This window comes from Elephas maximus, chromosome 9 (assembly GCF_024166365.1).
Source record: "Elephas maximus indicus isolate mEleMax1 chromosome 9, mEleMax1 primary haplotype, whole genome shotgun sequence".
NCBI lineage: Eukaryota > Metazoa > Chordata > Mammalia > Proboscidea > Elephantidae > Elephas > Elephas maximus.
In genome coordinates, this window is record NC_064827.1 from 50,141,163 (window position 1) to 50,167,961 (window position 26,799).

Genomic DNA, 26,799 nt, shown 5'->3' on the forward strand with positions numbered 1-26,799 from the left:
TAGAAGAAATGGATAAATTCTTAGAACAATACTACTTACCTAAACTAACACATTCAGAGTAGAACTAAATAGACCCATAACAAAAAAAGAGATTGAAACGGTAATCAAAAAACTCCCAACAAAAAAAAGTCCTGGCCCAGATGGCTTCACTGCAGAGTTCTACCAAACCTTCAGAGAAGACTTAACACCATTACTATTGAAGGTATTTCAAAGTATAGAAAAAGACGGAATACTACCCAACTCATTCTATGAAGCTACCATCTCCCTGATACCAAAACCAGGTAAAGACATTACAAAAAAAGAAAATTTTAGACCTATATCCCTCATGAACATAGATGCAAAAATCCTTAACAAAATTCTAGCCAATAGAATCCAACAACACATCAAAAAAATAATACACCCTGATCAAGTGGGATTTATACCAGGTATGCAAGGCTGGTTTAATATCAGAAAAACCATTAATGTAATCCATCACATAAATAAAACAAAAGATAAAAACCACATGATCTTATCAATAGATGCAGAAAAGGCATTTGACAAAGTTCAACACCCATTTATGGTAAAAACTCTAACCAAAATAGGAATTGAAGGAAAATTCCTCAACATAATAAAGGGCATATATGCAAAGCCAACGGCCAATATCACTCTAAATGGAGAGAACCTGAAAGCATTTCCCTTGAGAACGGGAACCAGACAAGGATGCCCTTTATCACCGCTCTTATTCAACATCGTACTTGAAGTCCTAGCCAGGGCAATTAGGCTAGACAAAGAAATAAAGGGTATCCAGATTGGTAAGGAGGAAGTAAAGCTATCACTATTTGCAGATGACATGATCGTATACATGGAAAACCCTAAGAAATCCTCCAGAAAACTAATGAAACTAATAGAAGAGTTTGGAAGAGTCTCAGGATATAAAATAAACATACAAAAATCACTTGGATTCCTCTACATCAACAAAAAGAACACCGAAGAGGAAATAACCAAATCAATACCATTCACAGTAGCCCCCAAGAAGATAAAATACTTAGGAATAAATCTTACCAAGGATGTAAAAGACCTATACAAAGAAAACTATAAAACTCTGCTACAAGAAATTCAAAAGGACACACTTAAATGGAAAAACATACCCTGCTCATGGATAGGAAGACTTAACATAGTAAAAATGTCTATTCTACCAAAAGCCATTTACACATACAACGCACTTCCAATCCAAATACCAATGTCATACTTTAAGGGAATAGAGAAACAAATCACTAATTTCATATGGAAAGGAAAGAACCCCCGGATAAGCAAAACACTACTGAAAAAGAAGAAGAAAGTGGGAGGCCTCACCCTACCTGATTTCAGAACCTATTATATAGCTACAGTAGTCTAAACAGCCTGGTACTGGTACAACAACAGGCACATAGACCAATGGAACAGAATTGAGAACCCAGATATAAATCCATCCGTTTATGAGCAGCTGATAGTTGACAAAGGACCAGTGTCAGTCAATTGGGGAAATAATAGTCTTTTTAACAAATGGTGCTGGCATACCTGGATATCCATTTGCAAAAGAATGAAACAGGACCCATACCTCACACCATGCACAAAAACTAACTCCAAGTGGATCAAAGACCTAAACATAAAGACTAAAATGATAAAAATCATGGAAGAAAAAATAGGATCTACCCTAGGAGCCCTAATACAGGGCATAAACAGAATACAAAACATTACCAAAAATGATGAAGAGAAACCAGATAACTGGGAGCTCCTAAAAATCAAACACCTATGCTCATCTAAAGACTTCACCAAAAGAGTAAAAAGACCACCTACAGACTGGGAAAGAATATTCAGCTATGACATCTCAGACCAGCGCCTGATCTCTAAAATCTACATGACTCTGTCAAAACTCAACCACAAAAAGACAAACAACCCAATCAAGAAGTGGGCAAAGGATATGAACACACATTTCACTAAGGAAGATATTCAGGCAGCCAACAGATACATGAGAAAATGCTCTCGATCATTAGCCATTAGAGAAATGCAAATTAAAACTACGATGAGATTCCATCTGACACCAACTAGACTGGCATTAATTCAAAAAACACAAAATAATAAATGTTGGAGAGGCTGCGGAGAGACTGGAACTCTCATACACTGCTGGTGGGATTATAAAATGGTACAACCACTTTGGAAATCCATTTGGCGTTATCTTAAACAGTTAGAAATAGAACTACCATACAACCCAGAAATCCCACTCCTTGGAATATACCCTAGAGATACAAGAGCCTTCGCACAAACAGATATATGCACACCCATGTTTATTGCAGCTCTGTTTACACTAGCAAAAAGCTGGAAGCAACCAAGATGTCCATCAACGGACGAATGGGTAAATAAATTGTGGTATATTCACACAATGGAATACTACGCATCGATAAAGAACAGTGACGAATCTCTGAAACATTTCATAACATGGAGGAATCTGGAAGGCATTATGCTGAGCGAAATGAGTCAGTTGCAAAAGGACAAATATTGTATAAGACCACTATTATAAGATCTTGAGAAATAGAAAAAACGGAGAAGAACACATACTTTTGTGGTTACAAAGGGGGGAGGGAGGTAGGGAGGGAGGGAGAGGGCTTTTTATTGATCAATCTGTAGATGGGAACTGCTTTGGGTGAAGGGAAAGACAACACTCAAAACAAGGAAGGTCAGCCTAATTGGACTGGATTAAAAGTAAAGAGGTTTCCGAGATAAAATGAAAGCTTCAAAGGTCAGCGAAGCAGGGGCTGGGGTCTGGGGAACTTGGTTTGAGGGGACTTCTAAGTCAATGGGCAAAACAATTCTATTATGAAAACACTCTGCATCCCACTTTGAATTGTGGCACCTGGGGTCCTAAATGCCAACAAGCAGCCATCTAAAATACATTAATTGGTCTCAACCCACCGGGAGCAAAGGCAAAGGAAGAACACCAAGGTCACACGACAACTAAGAACCCAAGAGACAGAAAGGGCCACATGAACTAGAGACCTACATTATCCTGAGACCAGAAGAACTAGTTGGTGCCCGGCCACAATCGATGTCTGCCCTGTCAGGGAACACAACAGACAACTCCTGAGGGAGCAGGAGACCAATGGGATGCAGACCCCAAATTCTCATTAAAAGACCACACCTAATGGTATGATTGCGACTAGAGGAATCCCAGAGATAATGCTCCCCAGAACTTCTGATGGCACAGGACAGGAACCATCCCCGAAGACAAATCATCAGGCATGAAAAGGACTGGTCAGTGGCGGGGAGAGAGATACTGATGAAGAGTGAGCTAATTAAATCAGGTGGACACGGGAGAGTGTGTTGGCAACTCTTGACTGGAGGGGGGACGGGAAGATAGAGAGAGAGGGAAGATGGTAAAATTGGCACGAAACGAGAGACTGTAAGGGCTGACTCAATAGGGGGAGAGCAAGTGGGAGAAGGGAGTAAGATGTATGTAAACCTACATGTGACAGACTGATTGGAATGGTAAATGTTCACTTGAAGCTTAATAAAAATTTAAAAAAAAAAAAACACCACCCAGTCCTGCACTATCCTCACAATCATTGTTATGCTTGAGCCCATTGTTTCAGCCCCTGTGTCAATCCATCTTGTTGAGGGTCTTCTTCTTTTTCACAGGCCCTCTACTTTGGCAAGCTTGATGTCCCTCTCCAGGGACTGATCCCTCCTGATCACATGCCTTTAGTCTCGCCACTCTTGCTTTTAAGAACACTTTGGTTGTACTTCTTCCAAGACAGATTTGTTTGTTTGTTTGGCAATCCATGGTATATTCAATATTCTTCACCAACACCACAATTCAAAGCCATCAATTCTTCTTCAGTCTTCTTTCTCATTGCCCAGCTCTCACATGCATATGAGGTGAACGAAAACATCATGGCTTGGGTCAGGCACACCTTAGTTCTTAAGTGACATCTTTGCTTTTCAACACTTTAAAGAGGTCTTTTGCAGCACATCAGCCTAATGCAATGCGTCTTTTGATTTCTTAACTGCAGCTTCCATGGGTGTTGACTGTCAATCCAAGTAAAATGAAATCCTTGACAACTTCGATCTTTTCTCCATTTATCATGATGTGGCTTACTGGTCCAGTTGCAACGATTTTTGTTTTCCTTATGTTTAGGTATAAGCCATACTGAAGGCTGTGGTCTTTGATCTTCATCAGTGTTTCCAGTTCTCTTCACTTTCAGCAAGCAGGGTTGTGTCATCTGCATACTGCAGGATGTTAATCAGTTTTCCTCCAATCCTGATGCCCTGTTCTCCAGTTTATTGGATTAACTGCTAAGCATACAGACTGAATACGTATGGTGAAAGGATACAACCCTGATGCACACCTTTCCTGACCTTAAACCATGCAGTATCCCCATGTTCTGTTCGAACGACTGCCTCTCGGTCTATGTACAAGTTCTTCATAAGCACAATTAAGTGTTCTGGAATTTCCGTTCTTTACAATGTTATCCATAATTTATTACCATCCACATACTGGAATGCCTTTGCACAGTCAATAAAATACAGGTAAACATCTTTCTGATATTCTCTGCTTCCAGCAAGGATCCATCTGATGTCAGCAATGATATCCCTTGTTCCATGTTCTCTTCGGAATCTGGCCTGAACTTCTGGCAGTTCCCTGTCGATACACTGCTGCAGCCACTTTTGAATGATCCACAGCAAAATTTTATTTGTATGTGGTGTCAATGATATTGTTCGGTAATTTCTGCATTCAGTTGGATCACTTTTCTTTGGAATGGGCATAAATATGGATCTCTCCCACTGTTGGCCAGACAGCTGTCTTCCAAATTTCTTGGCATAGATGAGTGAGTACTTCTAGTGCTGCATCCGTTTGTTGAAACATCTCAATTGGTATTTCGTCAATTCCTGGAGCCTTGTTTTTTGCCAATGCCTTCAGTGCAGCTTGGACTTCCACCTTCAGTAACTATCAGTTCCTGATCATATGCTACCTCCTGAAATGGTTGAACATCGGCAAATTCTTTTTGGTATAGTGACTCTGTGTATTCCCTCCATCTTCTTTTGATGCTTCTTGTGTTGTTTAATATCTTCCCTGTAGGATCTTTCAATATTGCAACTCGAGGTTTCAATTTTTTCTTCAGTTCTTTCAGCTTGAGAAATTCCAAGCATGTTCCTCCCTTTTGGTTTTCTATCTCCAGGTCTTTGCACATGTCATTATAATACTTTACTTTGCCTTCTCAAGCCGCCCTTTGAAATCTCCTGTTCAGCTTTTGGACATCGTCATTTCTCCCGTTCGTTTTAGCTACTCTACGTTCAAGAGCAAGTTTCAGAACCTACTCTGACATCCATTTTGGTCTTTTCTTTCTTTCCTGTCTTGTAATGACATTTTCTTCATGTATGACATCTTTGATGTCATTCCACAACTTCTCTGGTCTTTGGTCATTAGTGTTCAATGCATCAAATCTATGCTTGAGATGGTCTTTCAATTTAGGTGGGATGTGCTCAAAGTTGTACTTTGGCTCTAGTGGACTTGTTCTAATTTTCTTCACTTTCAACTTGAACTTGCATATGAGCAACTGATGGTCTGTTCCACAGTCGGCCCCTGCCTTTGTTCTGACTGATGATATTGAGCTTTTCCATTGTCTCTTTCCACAGATGTAGTCAATTTGATTCCTGTGTGTTCTATCTGGCAAGATCCACATGTATAACCACCGTTTATGTTGGTGAAAAAAGGTATTTGCGATGGAGAAGTCGTTGGTCTTACAAAATTCTAACATGCTATCTCCGGCATCGTTTCTATCACCAAGGCCATATTTTCCAACTACCAATCCTTCTTCTTTGTCTCCAACTTTCGCATTTCAGTCACCAGTAATTATCAATGCACCGTGATTTCTATGTTTGATAAATTTCAGACTGCAGAAGTTCATAAAAATCTTTAATTTCTTCATCTTTGGCCTTAGTGGTTAGTGTATAAAGATGAATAATAGTCATATTAACTGGTCTTCCTTGTAGGCGTATGGATATTATCCTATCACTGAGAGTGTTGTACTTCAGAGTAGATCTTAAAATGTTCTTTTTGATGATGACTACAATGCAATTCCTCTTCAATCTGTTTATATACTTTCCTGATGACGACATTTGGGGTGTTTCCAGTTTTGGTTGTTATGAATGAAATTGCCATAAATATTTTTCCACAAGTCTGTGTAAATAAATCGTTTCAGTTAATCTTGAGTGAATACCAAGATGTGAGATTGCGGGTTTGTAAGGTAATGTATTATTTTACATTCCACCAGCACTGTTTAAGAGTTGCAGTTGCTCCATATTCTTGTTAACACTTGGTATGGTCAGTCTTGAATTTTATGCATTCTACTGTATAGTGGTGTTTTATTGTGGTTTTAATTTGCATCTCCCTGATGACCAATGTTAAGAATCTTTTCACATGCTTAGTGACTATTCGTCTATTTTCTTTTGTCTGTTCAAATCTTTTGCCCAATTTTTAATTGGACTGTTTGCCTTCAGGAGTTCTTTACATGCTTTTAACACAAATTCATTGTCAGATATGAACTGCAAATGCTTTTTCCCAGTCTGAAGTTTGTCCTTTAATTGTCTTAACAGTGTTTTTTGAAGAACATAAATTTTAAAATTTAATTCCAGTTAATTTTCTTCTGTGGTTTGTGCCTTTTATGTCCTATCTAGGAAATCTTTGCCTACCCCAAATTTTCTTCTAGAAGTTGTGGTTTCAAGTCTATTTTCGTGTATATTATGAGGTCAGGACTGATGTTGATTTTCTTGTATATGGATATTGTTGTTCCAACTTCACCTGTTAAAAAAGTCATCCCTCTCCCCAATTACCTTGACACATTTTCAAAAACCAGTATACTATAAAAATGTGAGTCTGTATCTGGATTTTCTGTTGCTTCTTTTTTGTCCATTTTTACACCACGTGGAGAAAATCAAATCGTTCGGTATTAATGCTTGTGATTTTTTTCCATAGTTAGTTTTAGTATTTGTAACATTTAAGACAAGTTGGTTTATTAGTGTAAAAGATTAGCCTTTTAAATGCAATTTAATGCATATCAGTAATTAACTTAAACTTGTGATTTTAATTTAAAGCCTCACTAAACAGAATTGAAATATAAGATATTAAGATTTACTATATGTATAATTTTCATTTATTAGATATCTAATAATTGTTTACATACATGGGAAAGTTTATCAGAAAACTGAAATACTTGGAAAATACAGAATACAGTAAGTTAAAGGTAGTTTTAGAACTTTTATTAACTTTATAAAAGGAATAAAATATAAGTCAATGGCCCCTTTTAAAATGACTACTTAAATTTATAATATTTATTAAAAGAAATAAACTCTGTAAGCTGAACTTTAGAACTTAAAGAATTACAGTTTTAAATTTAACTTTAATAAGCTATGTATTAATTCTTAAAACCAAAGGAACTGCTGAATATCCTTCCTGTTCAAAAAAGTCACCTTCAAGGATACCAACTGTAGTAGGTTAAATAGTGTGCTGAATCCCTTCTAAAACTCATGTTCACCCTGGTACCTGTGAACGTAACCTATTTGGGAACAGGGTCTTTGTGGATGTAATCAAGTTAATACTGGATGAGGGTGGGCCCTAAATCCAGTGACTGAAGTCCTTATAAGCAGAGATGGAGACATATAGGAAAGTAAGTCATGTGATGACAGAAGACTGGACTGATTCAGCTACAAACCAATGAACACCACCAATTGCTAGCCACCATTAGAAGATAGAAGAGAGACATAGAAAAGATTCTCCTTCAGAGCTTCCATAAGGAATCAACCTTGCCAAGACTTTGATATTAGACTTCTACCCTCCAGAACTGGTAGAGAAATTTATTTAAGTCGCCTTGTTTGTGGTACTTTGTTACTGTAGCCCTAAAAAAATTTGTAGCCCTAGGAAACGGATATAATCAACTAACTCCTGTTTAAGTCTTACTCATCCTTAAAGACCTAAGAAATTCTTTTCCACGAAGCCCTTCCTCTTTAAATAGATGGATCTGTCCTACACCAGGTTAAAAAAAAAAAAAACTATCATTCAAATTACTGATTTGTTTTATTGTAGCAACCTTGCCAAGACTTTGATATTAGACTTCTACCCTCCAGAACTGGTAGAGAAATTTATTTAAGTCGCCTTGTTTGTGGTACTTTGTTACTGTAGCCCTAAAAAAATTTGTAGCCCTAGGAAACTGATATAATCAATTAACTCCTGTTTAAGTCTTACTCATCCTTAAAGATCTAATTCTTTTCCACGAAGCCCTTCCTCTTTAAATAGATGGATCTGTCCTACACCAGGTTAAAAAAAAAAAAAAAAAAAAACTATCATTCAAATTACTGATTTGTTTTATTGTAGTGGCAAAGCTTATTAAAAAAAAAAACTACTCTCTTTCAGAAACACACCGTATTTTTACACAAAGAATGCACACCTTCTACGTTTGCCACCCACACAACCCCCCTCCGCTGCAAGGTATTTTCACAAGTGTACTAAATTTTTTTTACAGCAACATGTGAAAAAAAAAAAAAAAAACTGGCATAGCGGCACTTATGAAAATAACTCACGGTGGAGGGGTTATGAGGGAAGGCGTGGCTGGCAAAAAAATGTAGAAGGTGTGCATTATTTGCATAAAAATACGGCCCATCTCCTATCTAACGTTATAAGCTCTTTTAGAACAGGGACCATGTCTTACACTATTCTCTCTCTCTAAAAACAAGGCAATCTTAATATATAATAACTATTTTTTTTATATGATGGCTGATGAACTGAATTTTAATAATTATATTACTTTCGGAATGTGCTGTTACCTCTGTTACATCCCAATGATGTAAAAATTGATCCAAGTCTGTAAGGTAGAGAAGCACAGGGGAAAGCTGTGTCTGGATGACATGAGGAACTCCTCGAAGGCTCTGAAGCCAAGTCAACTCCTCCTTCGAAAACCCTAATGCAAGCACAAAGAAAACCAACTTAAAAAATTTTTTTTACATTCTTCATAATTTTTAAAAAAACAGAGATGATATGTGATGACGGGGCAAAGACTGCAGTGATTCAGCTAGAAACCAGTGAATACCAAGTAAAACCTTTTTAAACTGCCTTGTTTTCTCTGAGTTTCTGCTTTTCATGCAGTACTTCTAAAAACATAATACTAGCAATGGAAGCAATTAATTTCATATAATTAAGTACATAAAGATGTGATCTGACCCAATCACTAATGCAGCAAGAAAGGTACTGACGGTTTTACCACTTATACTTAAAGAAAAAAGTAAAAGGCATAATCTTTCCAATTAACGATAGGTTTAAAAAGCAAATGAACAAGTAGGAGAAATAATATACTCCTTCATACGTATAGTAAAATCTGTAAGCCCTTGAAATATTCTGAAAGTATTTTTTGACAATACACCTGTAGTTCTACAAATACACCTTAACAGAAGTTCTCACTCCCTTGCCACACCCCTATTACCCTTGGTCTAATCGACGTGGTCAATTTGCCAAAGTCCTTCCAGAAAGGCAGCTCTCAGAATGATGAAAATACTATTAATGTGATCTGACTCTAGCTATGTGCTCTGATGTTCAGATTCCTCTACTTTCATGAACACAGTCTAAAGTGGCATCATCTAGTTTGAAAGACATATCACAATGCTGACTCTGAATCAGCTCCCTAAAATCTGTAAACCTTTGGAAAGGTACAAACCTAAAGCCCTCCCACCCTATCTCAAATTTGTACACTCAAAACTTAAATAAACATATAGGAGTTTACATTTTTTTTTTATCTTGCTAAATTTAGCTTAATATCAGAAGCTGTTAAGTTCTCTTTTAGATTCTGACTCATTAATCTGCTTTCCTAATTTCATCAGAAAATTAAAAAAAAAAAATCATCATCCAAGTAAAAAACAGTAATGTCAAAATAGTACCAACACTTGAAATAATAGTAAAAATACTTACACATCTAACATAAAATGTCTAGACTCATTTTACTAATTTTGCTTTGAACCCAAATAGAATATAGAATATGGCTAATGGAAATCTGATGTTCTTCATATCAAGATGAATACTTTTAAGTGTGTTTAAAATAGATATTCTGTTAACCAAATTTTTTTAAGTATGTAATGGATTATCCCTGGCTCTTTCTAAAAAAACCAAATATATTTAGCTTCTTGTAAACAATGAGGAGAAGATACAAGTTAAGAAATAAGACTAAGGAGGGAAGCAGAACATAATCATGTCAACATTCAAGTAATCCTGAAGTTTCTGGCACCTGCACTATGAGAGATTTAAAGATGAACCATGAACTATGCATCAACCTACCTCAGGAGTCTGAACACTACAGTAGGGTACAAATATTTCTTCAAAGGTTTCAATGTATTAATCATAATAAAATCATTCTAAGATAGATTATTTATCAACTTCAAAACTGAGAACCAAATAGACAAGACAGAAAATCTTAGGAGTCTTCAAGTTTTTTTTTTTTTTTCCTAAGTAATCTGGCAAGTGAATATGGTTACCTGTAAGTGTTGAAAATAAGAAGCTGAAATAGTCCACATCACTCATTAACCTGTCTTTAACTGAATACTTCCATCCAGAAAATGATGATCTATAATAGAACAATGAGAGAACTGTTACCAGAAATAACCAACTTGACAGACTCAAGAATAACTGTATATAACCATTTTTCCATACTGAAAACAAGTCTGATTTAATAGCTTACAAACCCGTAGTATTACTTTATTTTTATATAAAAGAGTTCAAGTACCACAATATCAAAACTTCTAATATACGCTTCTTTTAACAAAACCTTATATCTACACAGTTTAATTTAAAAATATAATTGGTCCACATATATGGTAAAATTTACAAAATTTCCCCTCATTTGAAAGTCAGGTGCCCAAAAAGCCAAGATGAAGTTTTATTTTTTACTTTATTTTACAGCTGCTTTGTATTTACCTGTTTGATTTTTATAGTCATACCTCAGCAAAGGAGTTAAGTGTAAATAAGCTCTAGCTTTCTAACTAAGCAAAAGCAATAATTAGGCAAAGAATAGTTGTTTAAAGCCACTATAAGGCAAGGAAAGAACTGTGTTCCTGTACTTAGCAAAGTTTTAACTAGGTCTATTTGCACAACAGTGCAGGTAAAGTATTGGCGTGGGACTCAAAGGGATAGCTAAATGTAAAGCATCTTTTCATTAAATGAGGATTATTTGGTTTCTGCTATGAGATCAGTTTTCAGTGACTCCTTTAAAAACTCCCCTTAAAGGTAAGGCTAGAAATAAAGAGAGCAAATGTCACCACGGATACAGCAAAAAGGCTGAAAATGATTAGATTCAACAAGCTAAGACAACAAGTTTCATCACAGCCATCTGAAAAAATGACAGACAAAATTGTTATTAGGTGCCATCAAAGTCAGTTCCGACTCATAGTGACCCTGTGTGCAACAGAATGAAACATGCCAGGTCCTGGGCCATTCTCATAATCATTATTATGCTTGAGCTCATTGTTGCAGCCCTCTCGTTGAGGGTCTTCCTCTTTATTGCTGACCCTCTACTTTACCAAGCATGATGTCCTTCTTCAGGGACTGGTCCCTCCTGATAACATGTCCAAAGTATGTTAAACGAAGTTTTGCCATCCTTGCTTCTAAGGAGCATTCTAGGTGTACTTCCTCCAAGACAGATTTGTTTGTTCTTCTGGTATATTCAATATTCTTCGCCAATACCATAATTCAAAGGCATCAATTCTTCTTCAGTCTTCCTTATTCATTGTCCAGCTTTCACAGGCATACCAAGCAATTGAAAATAATATGGCTTGGGTCAGTTGCACCTTAGTCCTTAAAGTGACATCTTTGCTTTTCAACACTCTAAAGAGATTTTTTGCAGCGGATTTACCCAATGCAATGCGTCTTTTGATGTCCTGACTGCTACTTCCATGGGTGTTGCCTGTGGATCCAAGTAAAATGAAATCCTTGACAATTTCAATGTTTTCTCTACTTATCATAATGTTGCTTACTGGTCCAATTGTGACAATTTTTGTTTTCCTTATGTTGAGGTGTAACCCATAACGAAGGCGTGGTCTTTGATCTTTATCAGTAACTGGTTTAGTCCTCTTTGCTTTCAAGTAAGCAAGGCTGCGTCATGTGCAGAACGCAGGTTGTTCACAAGTCTTCCTCGAATCCCAATTCTTCATATAGTCCAGCTTCTCAGACTATTTGCTCAGCATACAGATTGAACAAGTATGGTGAAAAGATACAACCATGACACACACCTTTCCTGACTTTACACCATGCAGTATCCCCTTGTTCTGTTCGGACGACTGCCTCTTGGTCTATGTACAGGTTCCTCAAGAGCACAATTAAGTGTTCTGGAATTCCCATTCTTTGCAATGTTATCCATAACTTATTATGATCCACACAGTCAAATGTCTTTGCACAGTCAATAATACACAAGTAAACATCTTTCTGATATTCTCTGATTTCAGCCAGGATTCCTCTGACATCAGCAATGATATGCCTTGTTCCATGTTCTCTTCTGAATCCAGCTTGAATTTCTAGCAATTCCCTGCTGAGGTGCTGCTGTAGCTGCTTTTGAATGATCTTCGGCAAAATTTTACTTGCGTGTGATATTAATGACAATGTTCAATAATTTCTGCATTTTGTTGGATCTCCTTTCTTTGGAATAGGCATAAATACAGATCTTTTTCAGTCAGCTGGCCAGGTAACTGTCTTCCAAATTTCTTGACACAGATGAGTGAGAGCACTTCCAGTGCTGTATCTGTTTACTGAAACATCTCAATTAGTAATTCCATCAACTCCTGGAGCCTTGTTTTTCGCCAATGTCTTCAGTGCAGCAGACAAAATTAGGAGGAGTCTCTAATTCAACTACAAGCACTTAATAAATTATCATTCTAATAATTGTATTTCTATTTACCAACACTCTTAAAATTTGGGGATTAAAAATAGTGAAAACACCTTTCTGAGTATCATCCCCACACAATGAGCAAAGGTATATGGAAAGACTATCACAAGCTAAGAGGTTATAAAAAGCCATAGATGCTCAATAGAAAAGGAGTACAAGACAGTGATTAGAAAACAAATGTCCTCTTTAACTCAGTGAAAACAAGATGCAAGCATGCCATCCAGTGGCTAAAATGGGTAGCAAATCCATTTCAACAATCTATTTTGGACAAATGACAATATCACACTGTCCTTAAAACTGGTATATATATTGTCCAAACCTGAACACTTCTGAAAGTGAAAGGGGGTTCTATTATTAATTACACTGAGACAAAAGGAGTAAACTGGAACTGTTCCTGACAAATCAGGTTATATAATTACCCTACTTAAAACTCAAGCCAAACTTCTCAGTCCATGCAATTTCTCTCTCCTCAGAGATTTTATCTAACAGTATGTCTGGTTATAAATAATACAACAGCAAAAAGTACATGGACTGAGAGAAAATATGGGTATGACTACGAACAACACATGTAAAATGGTGCTGGGGGAAAAAGTCAAACTGTAAGAAACTATAAATGGATAATAAAAAGATAGGAGCAGCAACTCTAAGTCCAATATTTAAAAAGCTAAGAGAAAGTTAACATGAACATTTTCTAGCTGATGGGCTTTTCACACATGGAGCAGGCTGATACTCTATGGTGATAGTGGGCTCTTAGATACAACCTCCCTGACAGAGACAACATGGTGTCAGAACTAAATAACTGAGTTGAATTTGATTTCAAACACCAACTAACAAAAAAAAATCAGAAATGGTTAAAGGAATAACTCAGGAAAATTTATAAGGCAACAGTGTACAAGATGAATAAGACTGAGAAACAAGACTATCATAACAGTACAGATGGGAGAAAAAGAAAAAGTTGGCTAGTTTATAGTTATAATCGACAAGAGAAAGTAATATCTGGAAGAGAAAATCAATATGTGAAGTAACTCAACATACATCTGAAGGAAACTAACATTAAGTTCTGATCCTAGGGAAAGTAATAAAATAGCAATGGCATTGGTCTGAAAAATTTGAAAAGTCCTGATTTTGTATTCTTTTCTAAAAAGTACATTTGAATGAAGCAGTAGAGTTATAAGGAGGGAATTCTACTAATGTACTCCATACAAATACAAAAATGAAAAATTTAACTTGGTGAACTTTTAACTACAATGGCAATCTGCTTTTAATGATTGCAAACTCCTATTATTATCATTATTTGTAAATTAAACATTTTCTAAAATTTACCACAAATCTTCTCGAAGAGAAAAAAATAAAGCAAGAGTTTGAAAATACCCTTGCCAAAAGCAATTAAGCATATCTGAATTACAACAGGCATTGATAAAGAGATTAAATGCAGCTTTGAAGAGAATCAACTTCAAGAAATGTTCAAGAGATGATTTTAACCGTTAAAACATACCTCCTATTATCTAAGGAACAGACTGCCCTCTACTGGAAGCTAATAAATACAAAACCACTTATGTTGTACGAAAAGAAATAATTTTACAAAAAAGGCCTGGCATTAGTAAATGCTTAAACTAGACAAAGAGTAAGGGGTTCTTATTTCCAATACAGAAAAAATGGGAAACTAACAAATGTTTAAAACACTTAATATGACCAACAAGACTCTCTCTGTGACACACTTGAAAGCAAGAACAATGTTTCAGAAAGTTGAAACTAAAAAGATTGACAACTACTAGGCAAATGGGCAGAAGGTCTGTTTTAACAATTCCAAGCCACCAAGGGGTTGAAGTACTTAGGTCTCACCTGCCCGTAAATCTTAACTACTTGTTTTTGATATTTAAATTTCAACCCTTATTCTAACCTATCTGCACAAACCACTAAACACATAAAATAGTCTTATGCTTCAGAACTTAGTATACGCACTGTCAAAAGTTTTAATTGTTGCATTAAAAGCAAATAAAGGACAACAAAAAGAGAAACAACTCAGTCCAAAAATGAGCAAACGACTTGAACAAACATTTCACCAAAGAGTATATTCAAAGAGTCAACAAGCACACAAAAACATGCTCAATGTCATTTGCCATTATGAAGATGCAAATTAAAACCACAATGAGAAACCACCTCACTACCATCAGAATAGCAATGATTAAAAAAAAAAAAAAAAACAGAATGTTAAATGGTACAGCCTCGGTGGAAGAGTTCTGCGGTTCCTCAAAAAGTTAAACATAGAACTACCATGTGACCCAGCAATCCCAATCCTAGGTATAGACCCGGAAGTGAAAGCAGGAACACAAGCAGAAACCTTTACACCAATGTTCACTGCAGTACTTTTCGCAATAGCCAAAAGGTGGAAACAACCAAAATGTCCATCAACAGATGAATGGACAAAGAAAACGTGGTATACGCATACAAAAGAATATCACTCAGCCATAAAGAGAAATGAAGTCCTGATGCATGCCACAAGATGAACCTTGAAAACATGCTGATTGAAATAAGTTGCAAAAAGACAAATACTGTATGATCTCACTTAAATGAAGTAAGTAAATATATAAAAACCAAAGATTATTACTGGTGACCAGGGGAGAAAGGGAAATTTTTTGCTTAGGGGGCACTGAGCCTATGCTAAAGGGGTAGAAAAATTTGGAAACAGATAGCAGTAGTGGTTGCAGAACATCAAGATGTAATCCATGTCACTGAATTATACATATACGAATTGCTGAACTGAACTGTGTACATTTCCACTACAACAAAAAAAAAAGTAAATAAAGGTAGTAGCAACATGTGGAGGAGCCCTGGTGGCACGGCGGTTAAGAGCTCAGCTGCTAACTGAAAGGTCCGCGTTTCGAACTCACCAACCGTTTCACAGGAGAAAGAAGTGGCAGTCAGCTTCCATGAGGATTACAGCCTTGGAAACCCTATAGGCAGTTCTACCCTGTCCTACAGGTTGCTATAAGTTAGAATCGACTCTACAGCAAGGGATGACGAGGCGGTGTGTAACTTTAAACGCCTTCTATATTCACAAATTACCAGTACAAGGGGTGGAGGAAAAGATTATATACATGTAAAATACAGCTCACTTGAGTATGCTACCTCATGTGCAGTATCCCAATAAGCATGGCAGCCAAACTTGAACTAAGTCTTCCCATAATACAGCAACGACTTAACCGAGAAAGCAAATCAGCAGGCAGACTGGGTAGAAAATAGACGAGTTGAACCAAACGTTGCTGAGACTCTGCTGGGAGAACCACCACAGTGCCTTCTTGTGGATCTAGGAGGGCAGGTAGACATACGCAGAAAATAAGTTTTAAAATAAAGTATATATGTACGTTTCTTAAGAAACTCTTAAGGTAAAACACTGAACGCAATCATTGACTTAATAACGTAACACTAATAATTACATATCATCCAAGTGTCTTGTTACAAATAAGAACTCTGGATGGGGGTGAAAAAGTAAATAGATTAGACACAAAGCACAACAGTAAAAATCACTAAGGCTTGCTAAAGAGTAACAATTATAAAATCAACCTAATTTATAGCAAAAGACTTCTTACGTGCGTGTCTGAGTAGTATCTGAAAAATACAAACTTTAAAACATATCCCACAAGTGGAAACAACTCAAATATACATCAACTGATGAAGGGATAAATGCAAATGATGTATCAATACACTGGAATATTACACCAATAAAAAGGAATGAAGTCAATCTTCATTGTTCTCATATTCTGTATTTGCAAATTTGCCTACTTGCTAGAATTTCTCTGTAACCCCAAAATCAATACTCATAGCACACTCATGGTGCTTTCACAGTCATTTACAGACATGTGCACAGTGGCAAAACTTTTTGAGTATCCCAATCTGCATATTCCCAGCTGAGGCTGAATAATGCGACATTCTGCTTCCTTGTTTCAGCTCTCATACTGTAAACAAGTATTTCTGTGGTCTATTTAGTGTCAAATTTTTCTCATTTTTGTGCTTTTTGTTGGTAACTTAACTGTTTCAAATGGTTCCTGAGCACAGTGCTAAGATGCTGTATAGTGTTTCTAACCACAAGAAAGCTGTGATGGGAATGTGGATGTCAGATAAGCATAAAATTCCATTAATGTATGGAATTCATACAAGATTTTGATAAGTCATAGTGCTCTTGGCCATGGCTTCTATGTTAATGGATCAACAATATGTATTAAACAAGGTATCTTTAAACAGTAAGGAGCCCTGATGGTACAGTGGTTAAAGCACTTGACTGCTAACCGAAAGGGCAGTGGTTTGAACCTGCCGTCCACACCAAGGGAGAAAGATGTGGCAGTGCACTTCTTTAAAGATTTACAGCCTTCGAAAACCTATGGGGCAGTTCTACTCTGTCCTATAGGGCTGCTATTATGAGTCAGAACTGACACAATGGCAAAGGTTTTTATTTTTGGTTTAAGCTTTCACTGATATTTTTCCTTAAATATTAAATACTAAGTCAGTTCTAGATATGAATAAAGCACATACAGGTAGTCCCCAACTTATGATGTATTTGAGTAATGACAAATCTCACTTATGACCATCCGGTTTTTCTTTTTTAGAATATCTTATTGTTTAGTAATATGTACCACATACAATGTTGCAGGGTGTAATTTGCTGATGCTACCATTCTCAGATATTCAAAGATCAGATTTACAAAGATACTGATACATAAAAGGCAATAATTAAAAAAAAAGGTATTCACCTTACATTAGAACCAACTTATAATGGAGTCACCAGAACGGAACCCCCAGTTGGGGACTCCCTGTAATTAATTCCATTAATACATGAAACTCATACAAGATCTTCATTGTGAGTAAGTAATAAAGGTACTGTCTTGCCATTAAAGCATCAAAATAATTTTTAAGTACCCGATTAATTTTGAATTTGTGAACAGCAGCTGGTTTGGAAGACAATTTAAGTATCCGACAGGCATCTACAACCGTTACTCTTCTAAAGCTATTCTAACAAATGCTTCCTATTGAAAATGAATGTACTGTTTGATGTTTTGTTCTGTAATTTGACTAACTCAGACTAAATGAAAGGCAACCCTAAATCGGGGTAGACCAATGACTACCTACACCATTAAACGACCGAGCTCTTACCATAGATTCGGAGAGCATTAGCTTGTAAACTTTTTAGTAATTCTTTATTTGCTCGTGCCGCTGCAGTATGAATGATATCAATAAGCTGTGTTGAGAGCTCAGGATTTCGGGAGCCAAGATGAGCGAGTTGCAATGGTAAACCAGCCAGCCAACGGGATAGCACTTTACTACGATATCTAAGGAAGGCCAATGAACGAAGTAAAACACATTTTTCAAAGATGCAGGAAACCAATTCAAACAAAAGTTTGTATAAATTTAAATACACTGCAAATTCACTATATAATTATCTACCAATAACACCAAATTTACTCATTGAAACATTTGAGAGCCTCCAAGATGCCAGCATCATTTATTCAGCAACAGCATCAAAAGTCATGAGCTTATCTGCATGCATTTTCCAAGGTTTTAACCACTGTCTTAGTCTTCTAGTGCTGCTGTAACACAAATATCACAAGTGGTTGACTTTAAGAACACCAAATTATTTTCTTACAGTTCAGGAAGCTAGAAGTCCAAATTCAGGACAAAGCTTCAAAGCTTCAAAATAATTCTGAAGGTGACCCTTTGTCTACTTCAGCTTCTAGCAGCCAGCATTCCCTGGAGTTTTGAGTTTGTGGATTCATCTGCCTCCCTCATCAGCTAGCACCTATCTTCCCTAGTATACGTGTGTTTGCATGTATCTGTCTATATATGCTCTTTCTACAACTCAAAAGCAATTAGGTTTATCATCCACCCTACACTGGTATGACTTTAGCTGAGTACACTGTATCAGGCTGCATTACGGGGGTGACTGCATTACATTAGATTATATTCCTTTCCACACGTATAGGCGTCAGGATTCCAACACATATTATGGGGAGACACAATTCAAACCATAACACCCACTAAATTAAAAAGTTTATACAATTTGAGACCGTATCTAAATTATATTTTTCTCTTAAAGGACATGTACACACTAAACTCTGTGAATTATGCTAATAAATGTCAACTATGATGCAGTATATTAACATACTAACATAGATGCATTCAGTGGAGGTTGCCCCTACATCAATGGCTTCAAACTGTGTTATTTTATTTTAGTTCTCTAGGATACCTGCTGAGTTCTAATGTCTCCTAACTCTGGTGACAGCTGTCCCCTGCTATCCTCCAAATGTTTAGAGATTTAAGCAAGGCCTTTGTTGTCAGTGAGCCCTGGTGGCTCAGTTGTTAAGAGCTTGGCTGCTAACCAAAAGGTCAGCAGTTCTAATCCATCAGCCACTCCTTGGAAACCCTACGGTTAAGTTCTACCCTGTGTCTTATTGGGTCGCTATGAGCCAGTATCGACTTGACGGCAATGGGTTTGGTTTGGTTTTGGTTTTATTGTCAGAGAAATCTGAACTCAAGTCCCAGTTCTTTTACCTACTAGCTGCATGACACTAGCCAATTTATTTAATCTAAGCTTCAGTTTCCTTCTCTAAAATGGGAGTAACAGTGTCTACCTCTCAGTTGTGTTACGAAAATTACTGAGATAAATTATGACAAGCACCTGGTTTATAATCAGGAAAGACTCAAATATGTTCCAACAACTACCTACATGTTGAGGTATCCCAAATATGCATCTTCTAACCAAACATCTCATCCTGACTATCCCAAATAAACCTCAAACTCGACCGATCAAAAAATCAATTCCTCAGTCCCACAGTCTACATTGTCTACCTCAGGTAACAGCACCAAACTGAGCCAGAAACCTTATTGTCTACTACCCTCATTTTTATTCTATATGCCCCAATATGTCACTAAGGGCTAGTAATAACTCTGTAATATTTATGAGGGGCAAAAGAAAATGTTACGGTCACTATAGGTTGCTCCTATTGTCCTTTATATAGGTATGGACAAGCGGAAATGTGCCAAAAAAGGCTTTTATCTGTTCACGTACGTATATGAAGTTCAGTGGCACTATTCTGCATGCTTCTTCTTAAGATTTCATAGCTTTTCTAAAACCCAAGCAGGAAAAAAAACCTAACCTCTCAAATGATTTAATCATCTTATTCAAACATTTAAATGGACGATAAAATACCTCAGCACGAGAAAAAGAAAGAAAAACAACTTTACCTGACTCTGTAAGATCTCAATTCTTCTTTTTGATAGATTTTACTGAAAAACTTCAGTAACAAAGTCCGAACTGGCAGGAGAAGGCCCCTCTGCTGATACAAAGTATAAACTGCCTTGATGAGAGTCTCTGTAGCCTCTAAAAAGAGAGGGAAGATATGAATCAAGAAACGCTTTCTTCAAAAGCCCCCAATTCCTCTACAAACACAGAAGTTCTTTACTTTGTTCCCATGACAAAGAAGATCTTAGCCACAATCTGATGACTACCATCAAAATCCCATAGCAATGCCTGACTGACAAATACAACAGTCAAACTAACAGAGAAGACAGTATACATTTTCCTAAGAGACCACAAACCTAAGCAGGGAGAAAGAAAAACCAGGATATGAGAAAGGTCAATTAGATAGGAATCAAACAGGAATGCTGTATTTTTGAATGAAATTAATCTGTCTAGCTATAAAAGAATTAGTAAGTCATACCACAAACCAAGGAAACCCTGGCGGTGTAGTGGTTAAGTGCTATAGCTACTAACCTAAAAGTCGGCAGTTCAAATCCACCAGGTGCTCCTTGGAAACTCTATGGGGCAGTTCTACTCTGTCCTATAGGGTCGCTATGAGTCAGAATCAGCAACGGGTTTGGTTTTTTACTACAAACCAACTTAATGTAAGATACCTTCAAGCTAGAAGAGCAGAGACAAGGTTCATTCTACATGGACTAAAGGAAAAAGCTCTCAATTTCTAATTAAAATAAAGCAGAAAAGGTTATTTCATCATTAGGCTCAACAGCATTATCTCTTAATAATATCTCTGCTTGCATTTACTCTATCTCTGCATTCTACTAGAAATCTCATCAATTTGCTTCAGAGTGAACCTACCCAAAGAAAAAGAAATGCTCTGAGCCCTAAGTGATGCCAGCATTCAAGCAAATATTCCTGTGTAAAAGCAAATATTCGGCTAGCTACCTTTTTTGGCTTGAGTGTAATTAACTTGATTACATGGAGTGTCTAAAAGTCATACATTTTAAAGCTAGATCCTAAGCAGCATGCATACAGCTCCTCTCTTAAATAAGGGCAAAGCCACATCACCTACCTCTGTTTGGTTGTATCTGCATTAACCTCCAAGACACCCCAAGCAATCTGTTCAGCTGCTTACTATTTAGCTTAGAGCCATCTTCAAGAGTCTCTGTCACAAATTTCCTTATCATTTCTATCCAGTTGGAATCCTTCTGCAAAGTTGAGGCATTTGCCAGGGAGACCATGATATCAGACAGTGTTAAATTCAGTAAGAGATGATCTATGTTATTTGAGAGAATCGTGCAATGCTTGATGCTAAAAACAAACAAAACACATCCATAGAGTGTTACATCTACCACGCCTGTTTCATTTACAATATTTAATCTATCAATGGATCAATAAAAAATAATTTTCTTCCAGAATTAATAAACTGCTAAGACAGGTAGTTAGGCAAGATTTAGGCTTAGTCCTGTAATAATCCATTCATTATGGAAATCATAGTTGTTAAGGAGGCATGAATTTAGAGTATATACTACTTAGTTCATTACCCAAATTTCTATGCATACAAAAGGCAAAGACCCTTATAACCTTGCCTGGTAATCTAAGGAGTAATTTGGAGATAACACTTGAAAACCCTAACACATTTGAATTTTTTTTTTTTTTAAGCAGATACTTTTATTTGGATGGAGTAGATTCTGGCTCTGCTTCTAACTAATCATCTAACTTAAAAGAATCCCAAACTTTTCCTGGCCACAATTTTCTCATGTTGAAATGAAGAGACTAGTCCAGATAAATACTTGCCTGAAATGACATGGCTTTATGATTAACATATTAAAATTAGTTTATTTACACTACCCAAAGTACATTTTGTTCAAAGCCTGAAAGAAATTTTAAAAAACTCAAACAGAATGTTTTAATAAAAAGAAACAATTTGAAACTTAGCACACAAATACTTACTTTAAATACTATGGTATATGTAACGGTAGAGCCTATTTTTTTTTTCATCTTTAGAAAAATGTAAAGTTGATTAAGATCATACATATCTCAAACTAATCAATTTTAAAGAGAAACAATTCTACATTAAGCTTGAGTAAGGATACAGTAGTGGGGAACCACAAATACAAGGCCACTAAAAGAAGTTCTGAGCTACCTGAGCATCAAATGCAGGCCTGAGAATGACAGATGAGGCTGGAAAAGGAAAATGGGACCAGATTATAAAGAGAGGCTAAGAGCATGAAAATGAATCCTGCAGGCAAGGAATTAACATGGTTAAAAGCTTCTTTCAAGTGGATAATTCTATGGATGCAAAAAAAAAAAAAAAAGAGAGTAAGCGGCAAAGTAAGATTACCAACAAAGAAACAGTTATGTGGCTATAGTAGCAATCAAAGGCAAGAGGTAACAAGTATAAGAATGTGGGCCATTGTATGGACTGCAGAGAGGAGGGCATTTAAGAAGAATAAAAGTTAGCTGGATTTATCTTTGCTTAAATTTATACATACATGTGAGTTTGGGAATTGTGAGGACGGGAGGAGTCAAGGGCTCTAGCATTGGTGACCGAGTAGAAACAGTGATACTGGTAATGGAGATGATGAAGAAAAGATCCAGAAAATAAATTCTACCCTTGATATGTTGAGCTTAAAGTGTCTCTGTTCTAATTCCAGGCAGAGATGGCCAACAAGACAATGAGTGTACAAGAGTGACACTGGAAGTAGAAGTCTGAGCTATACAAACATTTAGGAGTCATCAATACAGAAGAGGTAGTGAGAATCCTGTGAGTGTATCATATCACAAATGTGTTATGTGGGAAAAGTGGATGATGGAGTCCTAAAAAATACAAAACAGTAAGGGACAGCTGGAAAAGATTACACCACAAATAAGCACAAGAGAAGGAAGAAGTTAGAAACAAAAGAACAAAGCACATTTGTACACAAAAAGGTAAGTACTGTAAAATGTCTCCTGGCGGGGGAAAATGCTAACAAAAAGTATTAAAATATTATAAAACATTATATTTTTGACAGTATGCAGTATTTCCTAAAATGTTAATAGTCACTGAGTGATGGGATAGTAAATGACTTTAAATTTATTTATTTTCTAAAATTCTCTCAGTGAACCTGTATTATTCTATAACCAAGAAGAGAATCCCTTTTTTTTTTTCATTAATGGCATCTGATCATTATATTATCGTTACCCTACTGCCGTAGGTCAATTCCAACTCACAGCAACTCTATAGGACAGAAGAGAACTTTCCAATAGGGCATCCAACACTATAAATCTTTATGGAAGCCGACTGTCACATCTTTCTCCCGAGGAGTGGCTGGTGGATTTGAACCAGTGACCTTCTGGTTAGCAACCACATACTTTAACCACTGTACCACCAGGGCTCCATATTATCACTGGTAGTAGGCAATTTTAAAAGTGTGGTACATGAGGAGAAAGCTAAAATAGTAGACTGAGGAATGAACTGGAGGAAAGGTTACTGTAGGCATGTTCTGGAAATCTGGTTGAGACAACAGTGAAAGGGTTATAGCTAGAAGACAACACTGATAGGTGAATCAAGGTCCCAGGACAAAAAATGATGAAGTCAAGGGTGTAAGTAGTAAAGCTTTGAAAAGAAGTATCGTTTTTTTGAAAAATAAGATATTGAGCTTCTACTGCCAAGTATAAAAACAAAAGCCATGAGGTGAAAGGTTGAATGGCCTTTTCCCTTTATCATCAGGCTCCCCACAGCTAGAAAAAGTCCTTCTAAGAGCTACAATCACTAAGAACATCCAAACTTTTCACTCATAAGCAATAACACTTCAATTACTTTTAAAGTCTCTCTCTCAGAAACTATCTAGTTCACTCTGCGACCTAACAATCTATTCCAAATTGAAGATGTTGTATCAGTTAAAAAAAAAAAAACAAAAAACCAGGGCTGACAAGCTGCCCAAAATGTATTAATAGGTACAGAATACGGGCCACTGCTCAGTTTTTCCAGGACCATTATAATTATTATTATAGGATTCACCTAATAAACAATCCATTCTGATCTGTATACTAAAGACGGAAGTGGATGTATCTTTTATTTTCATTAACAACATGATTTCAGTAACATTTGGACTACCTCAAAATGTTTGAGTCCAAGGAGGACTAAACTGGAGAAAGCTTTTGTCAAGCATGATAGTGGAATAACTATTTTTCAGCAAGATGTTTTCACAAATCTAGGGTATAATGTGGTACAAGAATGTGAACATGGTTATCAAAATTCTTCTTCTAAGAGTCTACCGTTATTAATGCCAGCAACACAAACGTTTGTCCAGAAGCTGAACAGTATCCTTAGAATATTTCTCCTCACAAATTAACTGGCCCAACGTCCAGTCTTCATTTTGCAATGAGCCTTGACTTTGCAGTTATACTCCACTAGAATGCTGAAGAGATTCACTATAGGTAAGAATGCTGTACCGTATCTTGTAATCTGCAGCAAAAGGTACCTCATAGTCCAGCCACCAAAAAGCTACATGCCCCTAGTTAAAAGGCTGATATACATGTTAGCCGTTATTTTATAGATCTCAGTAACGTTACTTGTCATCACACACCAATCTCATTAGTAGCCTGGTCCCTTTAGGTGTCAAGATGATGTCCAGGTTTTTATATTTTTTAAATGTTTCATTTGTTCATTCACCCAACAAATACCTACTCAATAGTACTGTATTCAAACCATGGTGCTTAGAAGATATTTGTGCTCATAATAACTGTTGCAAGGGAGTTTAAAGACTAAGTTAATCAGACATGACCCTTGATACTCAAGAACTTGCCAACCAATAAGGAACTTCCCAAAATAAGCAAACAAAATTATATACTTCCAGATTCAGACATACAATTCTCAAGCAGACTAGAATAATGTTTAGTTTTCAATAATGCTACTCCTAAGAATGGCCAATAATTACTATTAACATGCTACTGGAGTTTTTAGGACTTGATTTTTAAGCTACATGTAGGAGAAATTTTAGGTAACAGCGGCTTTGTAAGTTTATTCTCTCATGTAAATGCAGTCTGAGGTTAGGCAGTCCAGGACGAGTATAAAAATCCCAGAAAGTTACTAGAGACCCAGGTTCCTTAGCCTACTACCTCAGGGTCCAAGGTGACAACTCAAAGGACTCTACCAAAAAAGTGAAAAGACAACCAACAGAATTGAAGAAAATATTTGCAAATCAAATATCTGATGAAGGACTTGTATCTAGAGTACATAAACTCTTTTAATAATACAAAATAACCCATTTAAAAAATAAGCAAAAGGATCTACAGCTACCATTATACTTAGTGGTGAGAAAAAAACCTCAACTTGCTAAATCAACCAAAGTTCTCTATCCCTTCTGAAAAAATATACTAATTTTCCCAGCCTACTGGAAATTCTCCCATCTGATAGACTACTCTATAGTCAGCAGTGAACTTCTGCGTTCACAAGCTGATTTGTAAGCCAAAGCTAAGATTTAGTTGCATTTGTTCCCACACCTTTTCATGCTAATTGTATTTATTAAATTGTTGCTATAGTGTACCATCGAGTCAATTCCGACTCATAGTGACCCCACCTTGTTAAAATAACCACATAAACCAACGAATTTTCAGTGCAGAAAGTTTTCTTAGAGGCAACTCGATTATGTTGAATTTTTAAAATGTCAGTATTTCCAATAATGCCAAGATTATATCCTTTGTTACTGTATTTTGACCTAAGACAAAAATATTTAGACAGCTTAAAAACATGCCATGAAAAAGAAATTTGAAGACTACTGGCCTAGAACTGGCTTCCCTAACTTTGACTTTTGTTGGCCCCCTTACCCCCGCCACAGATTATTTGCTGGAATTTTCAATGAACTTCCTTACTGAAGTCCAAGAGCAACCTACAGTCCCTAAAAGCTGATCCCTGGGGAACCTTATAAAGAATAACTGGCAACCAGTCTTTGCTTAAAAAAAAAAAAAAAAAAATTCTCCCCCTCCCACAATTTTACCATCTCAGCCTCTTCAAGTTAACTCCCTTTAGACTTTTTATATCCTGGGACAAATGTCAGTTCATCAGGGCAGCCTTACCTAGCACCCTCCTCCCTATATGAAAGATGAGGACCAGTTCTTTACTGGGTTATATTAGTCTTGTATCACACGAAACGCTTCCAGTAATCACAACAACACACTGCTTAAAAAAAAGTCACAGAAATATCTCTCTCCCTCACCAGGCTGTACAAAACTGGTACCCTATTCCCTTTACCTCTGAATGCTCAGCACATACTACAGTGTATTGAACATATTAAGTATCTAATAAATTCAATGAATGACGGTGGTACATACTCTTGAAGAATTTACTTATATTTAATGGTCTATTAAATTCCAAACATCCTTACCATTATTTAATCTCATTTTGATGAATTATATGGACCCTCTATTAGGAAAAAATACAGGCGCATACAATTCTACATTATTATTTCAAGAGTTTCAGAACTTCCTGAAAACTTGCTCATGGACCCTACATTTAAAACTTTTGTTTTAAGAAAATTGTGTGGGGTGGAAAAAATCTAATATTTTACTCAAAAAAGTGTCTCCCCTATTTGACTCTGTCCCCCCAACACCATTTTCAGAAACTCCCTCAGTTATTCTTTCC

The 26,799-nt window shown here is 36.5% G+C and overlaps 1 protein-coding gene across 2 annotated transcripts in view; it reads right to left on the reverse strand.

The window, feature by feature from the left end:
* The window catches only part of TEX10 (testis expressed 10), a 58,276-nt gene that overhangs the window by 18,830 nt on the left and 12,647 nt on the right, over window positions 1-26,799 (reverse strand). The window contains exons 6-11 of one of the 2 annotated variants that reach the window (XM_049896052.1): window positions 21,310-21,485; window positions 20,162-20,297; window positions 18,074-18,249; window positions 16,056-16,233; window positions 10,528-10,616; window positions 8,833-8,966 (exon numbers count right to left, since the gene is read on the reverse strand). In XM_049896052.1, coding sequence (XP_049752009.1) covers window positions 8,833-8,966; window positions 10,528-10,616; window positions 16,056-16,233; window positions 18,074-18,249; window positions 20,162-20,297; window positions 21,310-21,485 — 889 coding nt within the window. Of the gene's footprint in view, window positions 1-8,832; window positions 8,967-10,527; window positions 10,617-16,055; window positions 16,234-18,073; window positions 18,250-20,161; window positions 20,298-21,246; window positions 21,486-26,799 lie in introns of both variants that reach the window. The other variant, XM_049896051.1, reaches the window with a different exon arrangement.